Source organism: Ostrea edulis, chromosome 9, assembly GCF_947568905.1.
Source record: "Ostrea edulis chromosome 9, xbOstEdul1.1, whole genome shotgun sequence".
In the NCBI taxonomy this organism is placed as follows: Eukaryota; Metazoa; Mollusca; class Bivalvia; order Ostreida; family Ostreidae; genus Ostrea; species Ostrea edulis.
The window spans coordinates 13,159,361-13,176,928 of record NC_079172.1 but is presented as its reverse complement, the minus strand read 5'-3'; the positions used below and the strand labels follow the sequence as shown (position 1 = coordinate 13,176,928).

Below are 17,568 nucleotides of genomic sequence, written 5' to 3'. Positions count from 1 at the left end.
ACATTATTAGATGCTTAAGAATTCTGGTGTGCCACTTTTTCACTATTTATATATCTGAGAAATTCAGAATAAATTGCAGAATTTTTTTTTACTCTACTACAGAAAAACATGAAATCATGTCAGGTTTCCTAACACCCCCCCCCCCCCCCCCCCAAATCGGAGAAATTCAGAATAAGTTGCAAAAAAAAAATTTCTCTACCCAGAAATGCATGCTGTTAAATTGTTATAGAAATATGTTCACAATAAAAAGAAGTAAAATTACAACGCACCTGATTCTCCTGTACTGCTCACATTGGATGACACAACTGATGAATGCAAACCGATATTGTTCATTTCGTTGGGCATAGCTTCCTGGGTAGTTGTGTCCATTTCAGATGTGCCCTGTTCGAGATATTTGTCTGGTGTAGTGCTATCAGGAGTCATGTCTTCTTCTCTCAAGCCGATTCTGGACTCCACTTTGGCTTTTTTGGAAGCAGAAGCATAGACATCTGCAGCTCTTTTAATGCCAGTGGATGTTGATGGTTCCTCAAACTGGGAATTCTTCAGTGTACAAGACAAGACATCAGATTTTTTTCCTATTATTTGAGGATTTTGGATTCCTTCTAAAATAGCATTGTAAATGTCCTGAAGGGATTGGGTTTCCAAGCTTACCTTCTTTGATGATGGCACTGAAACAGCATTGCTACCAGCCATACCCATAGAGTAGACAACAGTGGGTTTTGGCTCACTTATTTTCTTATTCTGTTTTGCCCCAAATCTGAACTTCTCTACATGACCAACATCTTGCGAAGGCTTTTGTTGCAAAATCTCTTCAAATGATGGCAATGCCTCGTCTGTTACTGGAACTAACTTCCTGCTTTCCATTTCCTCTTCCCTTGCTTTATCCCTCAGAATTTTTTGAACAATTTTTGATTGAGGTACAACAGATCCTACTTTTTTATTTGCTTTTGGTTTTTCTTTAAGGTGAAAATCAGCAACATAACCATGGACTGGTTTACTATGGTCTCCACTAGTTGTTGTGGCAAGATCCTTTTCACTTTCTGCTGCACTAAGTTTACGTTTTAGTTTTTTGCGCTTCTCCTTTGGTTCCATTATTGCTCTCTCAAATTCAGTCAATGGTGTAGGCAAAGATTTTTCATTAATCTTCAACTTCGATTTCGAATCTTCATCAATTTTGACATTCTGTAATTTCTTCTTTTTTGATACAGGGCATGAAGATTTTGCATTGGTTGTTCCAAGACTTTCACCAAATGAAATTTTACATTCTGTATCATTTACATGGCTAGTAGTTTCTTTTTCAGTCAAGTGATGGGAGCAATCGCCTAACATTTCCATGTTAGGAATCTGCTCTAGTCCAAGGCTTTCACCTAATGAAATCTTATATTCTGTATCATTTACATGACTGGTTGCTTCTTTTTCAGTCAAGTGATGGGTGCAATCTCCAACTGTTTCCATGTTAGGAATCTGCTCAGAAACAGCAAACATATCATTAAAACACTGTTCTGTGGGGGAATTTTCTTGTCCTTTTTCTTCTTCCACAGACAAATTAAGCAAATCTCCATGCTGATGATGTTCGACACTCACAGTATTGGAGACTGATTGACGTGTCTCGTTCACAATTCTCCATGTCTGTTTGTGTACTCTGTTCAGTGTCAGGTCAGCCACTTTAATAGTCTTCTCCAGCTTCAACTTCTCTAGAATTAAGTAGGCATTAAAGTCAATTCCCCACATCAGCCCAATGCACTCCCTCAACTCAGCCACAGGCATGGAGTACAGAGTGTCCTTATCATCTGCAGTGGACAGGTCATCAACCACTTCAAAATTTTGAGCAGCATGAACTACATTTTCCACTACACTTGATTTCTTATCAATATCAAAACTCCTAAATTCATCTTCTGGATGACATGTAGATCTATGGTGTTTAAGGCTAGTTTTCAAATTGAAGTTGATATCACACTTATGACAACTATACTTGATTTTCTCGTCTTTCTTGATAAGAAAACTGGGCTCAATGATTTGAAAATCATGTGACTCTTTATCAACATCTTCAGCAAGTTCCATCAAACCTATCATGCAAGCCATCATTTCTTTCTTTTCAAGATTTCCTTCAATGGTAGAAGACACTACTTCTTCACCCTCATTCACTGCCTTAACTTCCAGTGCTTTTAGGGGTTTTAATGGTGTATTTATGTCTACTACACCAGCACAGACCTTCAAAATATCAGATGAAATTTCTTTTCTCTTGGGTTGAAATGTAGGATGGATATTCCCATCTGTCTCATCTTCAGTTGTAACATCTTCAATAGCTTTTCTTTTTCTTGACTTTACACTCCGTAATCGCTTCTCATCGACTTGATTTCTCAAACTTGTTAACCCCTTTTCGTCAACTGGGACAACATTGGGTGCATCAGCATACACAATTTTGTTTTCATGAACAAACAAAACATGTGCCCGATTGTTAACAACACCAGTCTCATCTACTATAGCTCTCTCCACTTTCACATTACGTAATGATTTATCACAAGCAACTGTAGTTTCCACAGCATCTTCTTTCTCCGAATCACCTTGATGATCGGACATTTCCTCATTGCTGATATCTTGAATTAAGCTGCAAGGCGAATGTTCTTCTGCTTCCATCTCTCGTTTCTTCTCTTTAGATGAAGCACTGCTCACCACATCTTCACTGATCTTAAGAGCAGTCTCTCTGCTATCTATCTTCCAATCTAAATTTTCTTTCAAGCTAAAATATTTATACAATCCCTTTCTCTCAGCATCATCACCATTCCTAGACAATTCCACTCTCTCCGTGTTCTTGGAAATTTTGTCCTCTCCGACATCAAAACCTAATGCAGAATCTGCTGATAGTGACCTTCTTCTTACTTCCACGGAGTTTGATTTTAAAGATTTTTTCGACCTTTCCTTTGGTGTGCTCTGTGTGGACTGCGAAGATTTCCCTACAGCCTCCCAAAGAAGTTTCAAATATTTTCCATCCACCTGTTCTTCCAGTTTGTTTAACTTGATGACAGGCATCTTGTAGCCTACTACATTATACCCCACTGGTTGTTTATCCTCATTAGGAGAACCAACCACATTTTCGACGAGGGTAACTTTTGGAGTGCTTCTTTCTGTTCTACTTTTTACTGGGCTCCAACTTCTCGTACGTCTACTTGGTGGATTATTTTTCTCGGATCCTGTATCTGTGTGCCTGGTGTCCCTGCTTTCTTTACCAGTGTGATCCACCGACTCCACGTCTCTGACCAGTGGTAATTGAAGGTCTGTACGAACGCGCCTTTGCCCCCCACCTTTTTCTCTTGAGCCTGAAAGTCCAAATTGTTGTGGAAAATGAATGGAATCTTCAATGTTCTTTTCTGGGGTGATTGGCACCTCTTCCCTTGAGATCGGTCTTATTCTACCTCTATTCAGTTTTAATTTCCTTTTTGAAGCCTTTAATTTAGATTTCTTCCTCTCAGTACTAGTTGAAGAGGAGGTTCTTTCTCTGACTGACTGTAATGAATTATCAACTTCTTTCATCGGGACCTGCAAAGGCATTTGCTTCAATTCACTGGTTTTATGTGAAAGAAATGACATTTTCTTTTTCAAGCTTTCTATTCGTATCGTTCGTTCCTCTTCAAACTCATGTTGATTAGATGAAATACTTCCATCAAAATCTTGATCCTTATAAGAATCTGCATCTTGCGATTTTTCATTATCTTGCATGATAAGTTCTATACTCTTTTGCTTTGGTTTTGATTTGTTCTTGATGCCTTGTAATTTACATTTTATCGCTTGAATTTTGGAAATAGTAGTGTTCCTCTTTAGGTAGGGTCGAGTTAGGTTATTTCCTCTACTTGAAGTCCCTCCCTGTTTAAAACCTCTGCTTACAGTTTTGCCAGACCTCAATAATTTTTCTGAATTTTCTTCACAAGAACTAATACTTCTCACTGAAGGTTTATTCTGGAGATGAAATGGATTGTCAGGGAGTTTTTCTGTTAACAATTTCCTCAGAACGCACAGATTCTTCTTTGCAGTTACTTTCTTTGCACTAGTTTTCTTCCAGTACATTTGAGCTTTCTTGGGACTAGAACCCCTTTCACCCACTGCAACAGTAGATGACTCCAGAGATCTTTCATTACAATTTGATGGCGCTGCTACTAATTTACCACCTGATTTTGAAGTTGATGTGCTCTGAGTATTACTCTTCTTTACATGACATTTTGATGGGAAGCTATTTTGACTAGATGATGATGACTTTTGATCAGTATACAGAGGTCCTGATATTGTCACTAGCTGATCAGATTTCAGAATACTTTGGGATGACTTTGGAGAAATGACCTGGGGCACTCTACTTTGCTTGGGCACCTGCTGACCTCTATGGGTCCCATGCATTGTTGTTTGGCCACTTTTCTCTCCAAACTGTTTTTGACTGTGCTTTTCCTTTCTCAATACAAATGGCTCAACATCCATTGGTATATCTGACACAGTGTTATTTTCTTGTATGGTGATATCGCCTTCTAGATCTCTCATTTCAGAATCAGATGGTTCACACACATCTTCATCAGATTCACCAGTGCTGGTTGATCCAGTTTGATTTCCATGACCTAACTGTAATTGCAACTCCTTCATGTGAGAATCTGCTTCAATACCAAGTTGTCCAAGTTCTGGATGATCTGCTTTGTTGAAAGAAGCATCATCTGTTTCAAATCCAACTTTCGTGGCCATGTTAGATTCAAAAGATTTCCTTCTACTCAAAACAGCCCTTGAAGAAGTCATGGCCGATGGCAAACTTTTTGTGGAAACAGATTTACTTGCTGCATACTTGTTCATGTGTCTTTGTGACATCTTTGGGTTTGACTCATCAACCTTGATCAGTTTCACAAATGGAGAATATTTTGAAGGTGAATTATTCAAGTATGTCTGCACATTGAATGTAACAGTTTCCAGATGTGTATTTTGAGTTGGTGATTTCCCATCTTCACTACTGGTATCATCATCGACTCCTACATTAACTGCTTTGACTTTGTCTTTGTCACAAGTAACAATTGAAGTCCCAATACAATCTCTACTGTTGCAACCTTCTTCCATTTTTTCCATCTCCCTATCATCTGTGTTCTGTTTTTTAAATACAAATGCTTCACTCAAAAATGGTGTTCTACTTCCTTCATTGCTGTATTTTCTGAGTTTATTTTCCGATTTCTTAGTCACTACTCGGACAGCATTCTCTGTATCTGCCGTTACAGTTATGCTGAAGTTTTTGAATTTCTGGATGGACTTTTTGGGACTTTCTGCATCCAACAGACGAATTGGCCCAATTTTCTCTGCAGAATTTGTCAGAATCTCAGTCACTATATCCTCATCTGAGACAGTAGTATTCTTTGACATGTGGAATATAGTCTCAGGGTCTGGATATGCTAAATTTGAACATGTTTCTTCAGGCGCCAAAAGGGACTTTGCAGAGTACTTCCCAGTTGGATCAGATCTGCGTTTTTCCCAAAAAAATTTGGCATTATTCCCAATGCTTGAATCCTCACACTCCGAGTCTGTGACCGAACCTCTAATTCCTGGGCTACTTGTTTTTTTCTTATTTCTCTCCACAATGTCATCATCAGTCTCTGCAGTCTTCCTCCTAAAATGATTTCTCTTCAAGTGTCTCAGTAAACCATTGCTACTTTTAAATGATCTACCACAAAAAGAACAAGCCAGTGATTTTATCAAGTGAATATCATCTCCTTTAAGAGTCCTGTATGATTTATTTGGATGGTAGTCTGCATACCTATCCATATGGTACCCAAGTTTTGTCTTACTCATAAATGTTAGACCACAACTACACATCAAATTCCAGTCTACTTTACAATCCACTATGAGAGGTGATTTGACCATATTCTCTCTTCCTCTGACGAAGAGTTTGGATTCCCCTTTCATTTCAACTCCTTTATCCACCCAAAATCTAATTGAACCTGGATTATTACAATGTATGCATAGATTTTCTCTCTGGTCTCCACTAGCTGTAACAGATGTGTGATTCGTGCTTTGCAATCCATGTTTGTGCTCATTCCTGTAATGCCTCCTTAGGTACCAAAAGCTTGTGTATGGTTTTTCACAAAACCTGCATTTGAAAGAGTGAGATTTGAAACATGTTGTACAGCCAAAATCAACTTTAGCACCATGGATATCATCCCCATCATCTGTTGATTCATCACAGTCAGTAAGGTCAATTTTCTTCTCCTCTTTGTGCTTGTTCTTCCAATGTACTGACAAGCATTTCCACGTTTTGTACGATTTCGAACAGGCTTGACATTGAATACGTTTTACGGGTTCTTCACCCTCACTTTCCGTTCCCAAATTCTCACTTTCCACTGGTAAGTTTCTATTTCTAGCACTTTTTTTCCCACATAATCCTTCAACTTTAACAGATTTCTCATTTTTGTGATGTTTCCTCCAATGTGCTAACCAGTATCTCCGCCTTTTGTAAGAATTCAAACAGGAAGGACATTGAACACGTTCTACAGGTTCTTCACCCTCACTTTCACTTTCCGTTCCCAAATTCTCACTTTCCACTGGTAACTCTCTATTTCTAGTACTTTCTTTTTCAGATAATCCTTCAACTTTAACAGATTTTTTATTTTTGTGCCATTTCCTCCAATGTGCTAAATAATATTTCCGCTTTTTGTACGATTTTGAACAGGCTGGACATTGAACACGTTCTACAGGTTCTTCATCCTCACTTTCGCTTTCTGAACACTCGCTTTTAACCCCTGGATCAAGTTTTCTAGCTCTTTTTTTCTCAACACCATGGAATTTCTCAAGATGAATTCCATATAAAAAACTTGTCTCAAATTTGTCTGTGCACATTTCACACGATATTTCACCCTTTTCCCCAAACTTGCATTCTTGTTTGTCCTTTGGTGTTTCCCCTTTCTTTCTAGTTTGTGAATTTTTTTTACATTGTCTACTGAATTCTTCAACAGTTGTGTTTCCATCCTTAGATCCTTTCCAATGCTTCATATTAATATGGTTTGTTACATGACATAGCCTGGAGAACTGTTTAGGGCAGTGTGGACAGGAGTACTCTTTCTCACTAAAAGTAGTTTCCACCTCTTCTTCACTATGTGCAGGAATCTCTTTACCCTGTTCTTTTTCATGTTCCTTTTCATTCTTTTCCTTGTTCATCTCTATGTCCTTTCTCCCCTGATTATAAGATGTCTCAGTTTCTGCTGAATATTTTTTCAATTCCCCTTCCAAATGGATACTTTTGAGGTGCTTTTGGTACGCAAGATAATTCTTGTACATCTTGTGACAAATAAAACAACGAAGTTCATCAGTGTCTGAATCATCACCACTTTCATCTGCGCTTAGTTCCATTGTCTTACTTTTGTGATACTCACGTATATGATGTGCTAAGGAATATTTGTTTTTGTACTTTTTGTTGCACATTTTGCATGTCACGCGTTCCTCAATGTCCGCCTGGGTAGCATTTCTTGCTGTCTTCTTCAGACTCCTTCCTCTATTTACTTGACTCTGTGATGTTTCTGAAGTCCTTGTTTCTTGTTGATCAGCTTCTTGAGGAAGATCCTTCCCATCATCATCCCTTGTGATAGAGCTGCTTCTTTTTTCAACTTGCTTTTTGCGCTTGATTTTTTTCCGTGACACTTTCCCCTCAGTCTTCTCATCACTTTCATCATCTGTAGTGTAATCTAGAGGTAAAAATAAATCACTGATGAAAAAAAATTTAATTACGGTAGCTTCACCCTCATGGGACATATCAAAATTTATAAATTTGTATTGATTTAATATAGGTTAATCTAATCAATAACCAAAGAAATATATATGTTGCCAGACTTTTAAGATGTCAGACATACAAAATCAAAAGTATATCACATTTTTCATTATAATTGTATTACATGTACATGATAAAAATACTTAAAAACTGCTTAAAATGACAAAATTTTCATTTTAACAGTTTCAAAAAACTGCTGCTTTATAATATAAATATATGTGAATTGATTGTGAATATCAAGGAAATCATTGTATAACCTGTTCACTTATAGGGGTGATTAAATTGACTAGGTAAAACATAGACTCCGATTTCTTGTTAGATAAATGAATAACAAAAAGCTCATACTTGGAATTCCAGTCTTCCAGTAGTTAATCAGAATTTTCTATCTACATTAATTCATTTTCATACTGAGGCCGGGTTGTAGTCATGGCACAAGTGCACTTCTCACCGAGTAGACGATTACCAAAAAAATAATAATCATGGGACCCTTGACCGTGCTGCTTATAAACCATAAGTCTAGGATTCGCTTTGAAAAATGACTCTTCACAACCTTGACGTGGCATGAAATTGGAAGACATTGGATCTATACCTGCGGTAAACAGGTTGTGAATATTAGAGGTGCGATGGTTAAGAGACCTAAACATTGCATCATATGACTTACGTAAATTAGTGTTTTGTCCAAACGATGCCTGTTGACCCACTAGGCTCAGTAATGGTGGGGAAAATCATTGATTTAAAAAAAAAAAACATGAAAAAAGAGAACTGCTCTATCATTTTTATTTTAGCTTGTAGGTTTTCATTTTAGCCTGTGGATTTTTTACCCACAGGCTAAAATTAGCCTGTGGAAGAAAAAATTAATTTCGACCCCTGATGTATATGTTTGCACCTATGGGATCAGTATTGAACCAGTAAATACTTCGTTTTAGCATTCTTTGCAATATCCATTTCAAACATTAAAATGATTGACACATAAATGGCCACATGTATACTAATTTACACACTTATTAAAGTGGTTAAGGAAGTAAGCTCTTGAACAATTGAGCACAACTGCATATGATTGATTGATTGATGTTTTCCACCAGACTCAACAATTTTTCAGTTATCTGGTGGCGTCCAGTTTTTATTGGAGGTAGAGAGAACCCAGATACAATGTACCTCGGAAGAGACCACCGACCTTCCGAAAGTAAACTGGGAAACTTTCTCACCAGCGCGAGCGGGATTTGAGCGCAATGCTTTAACCACTTGGCGACGGAGGCCCCTTACTGCATAGGATGCTATAGCTATTTACTGGTTCAATACTGATCCCATTGGTGCAAACATATTACACATCTATTACTGAACCCTATCCAGATAAATAAAAAACATGTCAATTTAGATTTTAAAAGGGTTTGGCAAGGACTATATTATGTGGCGGAAGGATTGATTAATCAAAAAGTTCTAAATCTGCATGATTTTAAAATTTCTGTTTCATCCAATATATCATCTACTTTTATATCCTTATACGTGTATTTCAGTTTTATAAGTTTATGATACACTAGTAGCTGAGATTTGTAACTAGTACAAAGTTGCAATTCATTAAGTTAATATATTTTCCATACTGAACACCATTTACATGTACAGTGGAACCCCGTTATTACGTTCCCTCTTTATTATGTTAGTCCGCATATTACGTTGGAATTTCAAAGCACAAAACCATTTCTTAACAAACCTATATAAAATAGACCATGTTATTACGTTGTCCCAAGATGCAGGGACTCGGTATTATGTTGTAAAAATTCTGACAATAACGTATTAAACCTCTAATTATTCAATAGTGATTCTTAAGATAATCAACCATTCACACCTTGACAGTCACCATGTAAATTTCCTGGTATATGTTAAGGGATTAGAAACGCTTGACTGGTCATGCTTTGACAGATCTAGTGACATCAATACAGGTGAATACCTGGTATCGAAGCCAGTGATAAGCAATTAAATGTTTATTTAGAAATTGTACTCAATAAAATTTTCTTCATTTTTCACACTTCGATGATCAAAGAAATAATAATATCTCAACCATACACGTGTTTAGCATCGTGTGATTGCTTTCGATATTAAAACTCTATTTACAGACAGCTTCAAGGAACCAAACATGTAGGACAAAATTTATCATAGCACAGTTGAAACAGTTGGGTAACGGCTTGGACATAGTTAGGTGAGAAAAGGCAGTGTTCAATTAAAACATATAATATAATATTAGTGCATTATTATTTTTCAAAAAGTGGATTGCGTTTGTTCTCCGTGTTTATCGTTGGTGAAAAAAGTGTGTAAGTGTTGGATATCGCGTGCATTTTGAGTCGTCATTTTGTTGTTTTGTTGGGGGGTGGGATTTTTAAATTGTGTTTTGAATCATGTAGTAGGGATATAACTTTATAAAAACGATGTTTTGTTATTTTTTGTTTTATGTACAAATGGAACGAGTTATTGAGAGAAATTTATATGAATGCATTACGTTAAAGTTGAACAAAATGGTGGAAACGAAAGCAAATCTGCAATGCTTATCAAAGCATCCTTATTTACCCTACACAAGACAAAAAGAAAAGGGATGAAAACATGACGAATTACGGATATCTAAGATAAGAATTACGGATATTTAAGATTAGATGTAAATAAATCAAGAGTCATAGTCTTTAAAACAAAGAAACAGTAGAGATATATTCACACACACACCTTCACGGAGTATCGACGGAAGATAAAGTTTCCAAATGATATTTTTAACGGATTTCACTGGGAACGTTTATTACATTGACTCCGGTATTACGTTATTTTATCGTGACAAGATGGAAAACAGAATAACGGGGTTCCACTGTACTAACATTAACACTTTTTTTATCTGTAGTGTTAGAAGGCATGATTATGTTCTTATTATGTGTTATGATTCATTTATGTTGCTTATGTTGTGTTGACACCAACAGACAAATCAAGTTTAAACGAATAAAATGTTGAGCAAAATTTTAAGTGCAAAGAGATCATGTTTAAAACACTGTAGTTCAATAACAAGCAATATGACCTAGGGTTTGACATTTACTTTTTTGAGCACTAGACCAGTTGGGCTACTTCAAATGATTTTTACTAGACATGACCTTACATCCACTAGCCCTTACCAACTTTACAGAAAAAACTGATAGTTTCTCCATATTTAAATACTTAATTCAATTGACAAACGTTAAGTTTGAACGAAACCTTATTTAATTGTCTCAAAAGAATATTCCGTCTCATCATTCAATTTGATGCTTTTATTTTCAAAGATATTTTCTGTTTCTTTAAATTCTACCTGGCACGGAAATTCTTTAGTCCATTTAGAATAAAATGACCTCAACCGTTTTTTGTTGTTGTTTTTTTTAAATTTCTATTTCCATGATATGCAAGATCCATACACGTGTCGATCCCAGAGTTCTTGAAATTTCTTTTGAAGTGTCGGACATTTGGTCTGACACTGTTAGAAATAGTCTCAGCCCAAACAAAATTTTGTCAGTCCAGATAAAAATGCATCGCTTTTGAGGTTTTCATAAATTTTATTTAAAATCAACTACATGTGTAATTGTATTCAATCTCCATCTCAGCCATAAGTTTATAAATTATCTTTTCATACCCTTTCTCATCTTCCTTACACTCTGAATGTTCCTCACTTTCACTATCAGAGTCACTTTCTTGCTCTATTTCTCTCTCACCCTCCACTTCTCTCTCATCCTCCATTTTTCTCTCTATCCTGTATATTTCTCTCAACTTCTTTCTCATCTTCCCCTGCAATTGTTGTAACTACTTTTTCTCTCACTTTTGCCCGGGTGTAGCTGGTCTTTCGTCAGATTCGACTTTGAGCAGATTGTGTCACCAAGCAATAGGTAAAACTGCTACAAACAAAAGCCGTTGTCTCCCAGATTGCCAGGCGGAGATACAATCGGTTTATCTTCTCCTCGTAGTTCCTCACAACGGATTTAGCATCATTTTGAAAATTTATGGGCCACATGGCCGCCATTTTTCCCGGTAAAAAACGGACTTCCATCCCGATCTTATATCGGCCATCAGGACAATTGTGTCGGACATTTATTACTTTTATCGGATCTGACATTACCAACACTTTTCAAGAACTCTGCGATCCTCATAAAAATTTCTAAATGTGAGCTGATTAGTAGCCATCATCTATTGGGATCAGTAGTTCTGTTCTGACTTCGTACAAAATAATTAAGCAAGTCATTATAGGACACACAGAATTTGTCAACAAGTGAATGCCCAATTTCATTTTTAAAATTCTTTATCCCCCCCCCCCCCCCCTCAAATCACACTCCTAACTCGATCAAGAAATTCCTTTTTGTTTCCATTTCCATACCCTCTCGTAGAAATGATTTCAACTGTTTTCAATTTCAGCATCCATACTCAACATAACATTTAAAATATTTCGGTCTGATTGTGTTACTACCCGGAAGTTGTCATTCATACAATATGTCATATTCACACAGTACGACCCGTAGGGATCCAGGTTGGAATAGGTCCTCAGTATCCCTTGTTTGTCATAAGAGGCAACTAAATGGGGGTGGTCCTTTGAACGAGACCGCAAAAACCCAGGTCCTGTGGCACGTACGATAAAGATACATCCTTGCCCAAAGGCCATAAGTGCCGAGCATAGGCCTAAATTTTGCAGCCCTTCACAATGGTGATGTCTCCATATGAGTGAAATACTCTCGAGAGGGACATTAAACAATATACAATCAATCACACAATATGTTAGAATACAAAGAAAGATAACTCATGTTTTGGAACAGGCCTATACTGAACAGCAAAAGGCCCACAGGCCTCATCAGTCACCTGAGTACTAGTTAAAAGTCTCACTAGTCCCAAAGGCTACAAAATCTAGAAAAAATTTCCTGTTCTTAATATCCAAGCTAAGGCCTTTTTTTTTTTATTGAGTTGGTTTACAGATCTGCCGCACTGATTTTTTGGGATGTTGGGGGAAAAAAATGGTTTTTCACTCCTTTTTATATTTCCGACGCTGTAATTTTTCCTTTACACAAAAAAACAACAACAAAAAAGAAGAAAGAAAAGAAAATAGATTCCGCTGGACTGGATATTTGGACAGACGCCTCTGTCGATCGTTGAAATCTCGGGACAGTCCATAATATCCATGTGTCATGTGTGGAATATCAGTCAACTTCAGCTGGTGCTAACAATTATTCTGCACCTTAGTAACAATGCTTTTTGCTTCCAATAAGTTAACTGTTTATGAAACTAACTTCTAATTAGTATTAGTTATGCATTGCATACCATTTAGATATGTAAATCCCAATATAAAAACAAACACTTGTTTTCAGATGGCATCCATGACGTACGTTGGGTTGCACTAATCACCTAAACAAGTATAACCCTACCTGACCTTACTATGCATACATTTTGCCGAGGATACACTTTTAAATTCTTATTAATGAATTTTATGCCTTGTTCACACGAAGAATTTAATTCACTTTAAACGTAATTTAATGCGAATTAAATCTGGACCGCATTCACATGGAGATTTTAATGCGCATTAGTTTACTTTGAATTAAAATTGACGTCGCAATTTAATGCGAATTAAATTTACTTTGCATTAGCTCCGTGTGAACACTAAGCGAAGCTAAATTGCATTAAATATACACGCATGCGTAATGGCAAATTTGGGTCACATGCATCATACCCATGGTCAGCTATATATATTAATGTCAGTTTTGTACGAAAAACTAAGCAAAATGATAATAATCACTAAAAACATGTACAAACAGCATGTCATTAGATAAGGCCAAAAAAATATATATCCCTGTTTCCTGTCCCCTGACCAAAAAAAAATAGGGTAGGTAGGTAGGGAAAAAAAATTATTTAAAATTTCTTTTTTTATTTTCAGAACTCGATGAATGCACAACACATTACACGTAACAACAAGAAAACAGTATATTCACAGTGTACAAAGCAAGTTTGTTGATAAAAATTTTAAATTTTCCATAAGGCCTGTGTGTTGTGATGTCTTTTCCCTGCAAGCAGCAGCCGTCACAGAGAGGAAGCACAGTCTTGATTCTCTGCAGAAGCTCTTGTTTCACCTCCCTCTCTCCACAACAGTATGAACACAAATTTGCATGACCAAGACTTTAAAATCATGTGATGTTGGGCAGTCTCCCTTATACTAGCAGAAACATGCCACAAATTCCCATTACAATTATAATATTAAACTGTAATTGTCATATGTTTGTATTTTGAAGCAAACCTGTTTCTTTTCTTGTCAGGAAAAGAACGGCCACCTGCCATAACCAATTCAAAAGCATTTACGGCTTTCTTTGTGGCAATCTCTGCATGCTGTCATAATACGTTTACTTCAGAATCAGTCTGTGCTTTGCAGCTGAATGTAAAAGAACGTAAAGAGAAATTGTGAACAACTTCTCCAACTGTCAATGCATCGTGGATATCCGTCTGACCCTGTTCCGATACATGCACAGTAAATTCTGCTTCTTTACTGGATTGAGCGCTGTGATACGTGTTAAAAACATGTGAAAATGTAGAGGAATCCTGTACACTGGTGATGTATTTTCTGGATTCTTTGAAATGAATACAGGGTAGAAATTCCAGAGACAACACAGATGCTGATCTCGAACATGCCATGTTACATGGCCAACGTTTATCATGCGCTTTTTTGAAAGGTCCGGCCTATTCAAACGTTTACGAGACTCATTTGCTAAAACGTAAAATATTGTCGGTTGACTTTAATATTTCCGGAAAATAACTTTTAGGGTCGGAGGGTAAAATGTAGGGTCGGTCAGACGAACGGAAACAAGAGTATATTTTTTTGGGGCCTAATGTCAGACGTAAATATGTGCTCTGCATAGGCATACTGAGTAATACATGTGGAAGGAATTGGTTTTAAATACGACAAAAATGTTTTAAAATAGTGATAATATGATTTTCTTTTTTTACATTTTTTAAAACAAATATGCCACTCATTCTTAATTTTTTATACCATATGACGTCATGGTAGACATATAACACGTATTAGTAATTAAAAATTACGTCACAACAGTAGTCAGTGGAATGGTGAAAAAGACATTCCTAAGTTTTAAAATTGGGCCCATGAAGAAACAATATATTGTCTAGATTGAATGGTGGTCGTCAGAGGAAATAACAAGTAATTTCTTGGGAACATATAAATAAACACGACAAAATTCCTTCGAGCTCGGTGAATATTGTACTCCTCAGGTGTCTAAATCATCGTATTGACCTCAAAAACAGCAATAATTGTTTTATTATATGATTAAATGATTAAAAAACCCTTCAAGATTGTTCTTTGCTTTAATTGTAAGTTTCAACCAAACCCAGTGAGAAACGTGGAATTTCATTGGACAGCAAAAATAAGTATAATCGATCGTGTCAAATTGGAAGTTCCCGACCTATTTTTGGTCCTATGTGGAAAAAATAATTCCTTATGTTCACCTGGAAGGTCACGTGCAGGTAAACATAACGTAGTATGATTTCTACATTGTTGGATCTCAGCCAATTAGAGAGCTAGGAATTATTCAATCATATAATAAAGTCTATTCTTTAATTTATTTCGCGCACCCTTTAATAGAGATGCATACAAATTTAATGCGCATTCATTTACTTTGCATTAAATATTACCGCCGTATGAATGCTATTTAATTCAAATTAATTTAATGTGCATTATTTTACTTCGCATCAAATTTGATGCGAAGTAAAATTTAATGCACATCCATGTGAACGAGGCATTAAAGAAATATTACTTGTAATTAATATGTGTAATTCTTCATATATTGAAGGAGGTTGAAACCATATTTAACATTATTGAATTCATTCATTGTATAAAATTTGTTGACTACCAACAATAAATTGATCTGACCTATATAAAATTTAGAATTTTTTAATAAATGTTTATAGGGTTCATGAATTTTATTTATAACTTTACTTGACTTCATAAATAAGACTTTAAAACTTAAAAAGTAAATTCTTAGACAAAATATAAGCTTGGTAAGGTCAGTCAGGATTTTAGTACTTCAGGTGATTAGTGCGTCCCTATATACGTCATGGATGCCATCTTTTGAATGGAAAAACGATGTGGTTCTTTTATTTTGGGATTTACATAACTAAACGGTAAACAATGGACATTTGATAATGATAGAAAGTTAATTTAATAAACAAATAACATTTTTGAAGGAAACATCATTGTTGCCATGGTGCACAATAGTCCCATATACCACCGTCTTAGTTCACAGTGAAGAGAATATTAAAGTTGATAATAAAACATTGACCTCAAATCAAGTTAATTTTTATAACTTAAAATTTTGTCACTTGAACTTTTTTTTTTAACCTCCTCCGAATGGATTTGAAAATTTTGAAATCCGTAAACCAATTTTTTTAAAAATGGCCTAAATTCCAACATTCAGCAAAAGTACACAATACAAGATGTGTTCTTAAAACTTGAATGACCTCAAAAGTGTCAATATTGATGAAGGCTAGACTTGCTCAGGTCTCTCTGTTTAACAGCCTGATTAAAATCAAACCTCTCACTTAATTTGCTCATATATCGAGCGAAGTTAGAGGTTTGATTTTATCAGACTATACATTTAATAATTAGTGCTCTCTTTAAAACTTTTTAATAATGCCAAACATAGAGACTTTATGTCTGGTGATATTTGAAGGCCGAGCTTGACCTACTTGATAGTGCAAATAAGCAAATTTGGTGTTTGATGGTGCTTATTGCTGCAGCAAAGTTTAAAATACATTCCAGCATGCTGCTAACAGATTATCCTCAGCTACACGAGTGACTCATCAATGAAACAACATTAATAAAAATAACACAAAACAAAATTCTCCTGATATTCAGAGACGTCAATCTCTTTGAATTGGGTCCGATAAACGGACCCTTCCCAATTAGGAAACCCCCCAAAATTCCCAATTTACTTATCTAGAAATTCGCAATATCACAAACCGTTACATTGTGTGTATAAAAAAAAATTAGATCGTGTTAGTTTCATTTTTATTTATAACTTCTCACACATTTCGACAAGGGCCGAAAAGTAAAATTTCCCAAGTTTCCCCGATCTCATGGGACCCGGACCCTGTACCAAAAAGGACAGTACCCGCACTGATAATATTGTTCCTATAAAGTAACAGACCATTAATCTCTTATCACCCATGTTATCATGTGAGAGGTTGATTAGCCTTCACACCTCAGCATCAATTATAATTCATAATACTACCTACTCAGTAATCATTTGGAGAATGTGTTACGGTCTTAGGGAAAGCCAATCTAATTAAAATTAGATGTTAGATCTGCTTGCATACATTACGTATTGAGTACACGAGCGGATCTAACATCTAATTTCAATTTGATTGAGGGAAAGCAGAAATAAATTTTGGATATACATTAGTGAAATTCAGTGAAATATAGGTCTTAAAACACACTTCTTGCATAGTTATTGGAGTTTTCACCCTCAAATTGACTCATCACACTCACAGGAAGAGAAATTTGGCCCGTTTGGGTTTGAACTCTGTGATACCATAACAAGAGGCCCAGGGGCCTTATAGGTCACCTGAGTATCATGTAACAACCTTCCAATGTTTGAATTAGGTTGGTGTTTAAATATAAGAATTTTATTTTTGTATGGAAGAAACATTGAATAGCTATGTGGTCAGCCCCGCCTTTGCACCAGAACCCCTGACCCAGGGGCCATAAATTTCAGTTTTGAAAGAAGCATCCTTGATCATCATTATCATACTATTACTTT

The 17,568-nt window shown here is 36.1% G+C and overlaps 1 protein-coding gene across 4 annotated transcripts in view; it reads right to left on the bottom strand.

Annotated features, from left to right (window-relative positions):
* The window catches only part of LOC125659318 (uncharacterized), a 59,289-nt gene that overhangs the window by 29,077 nt on the left and 12,644 nt on the right, over window positions 1-17,568 (bottom strand). For all 4 annotated transcript variants that reach the window (XM_056148546.1, XM_056148547.1, XM_048890957.2 and 1 more), the window contains exon 3: window positions 270-7,691. In XM_056148546.1, coding sequence (XP_056004521.1) covers window positions 270-7,691 — 7,422 coding nt within the window. The remainder of the gene's footprint in view (window positions 1-269; window positions 7,692-17,568) is intronic.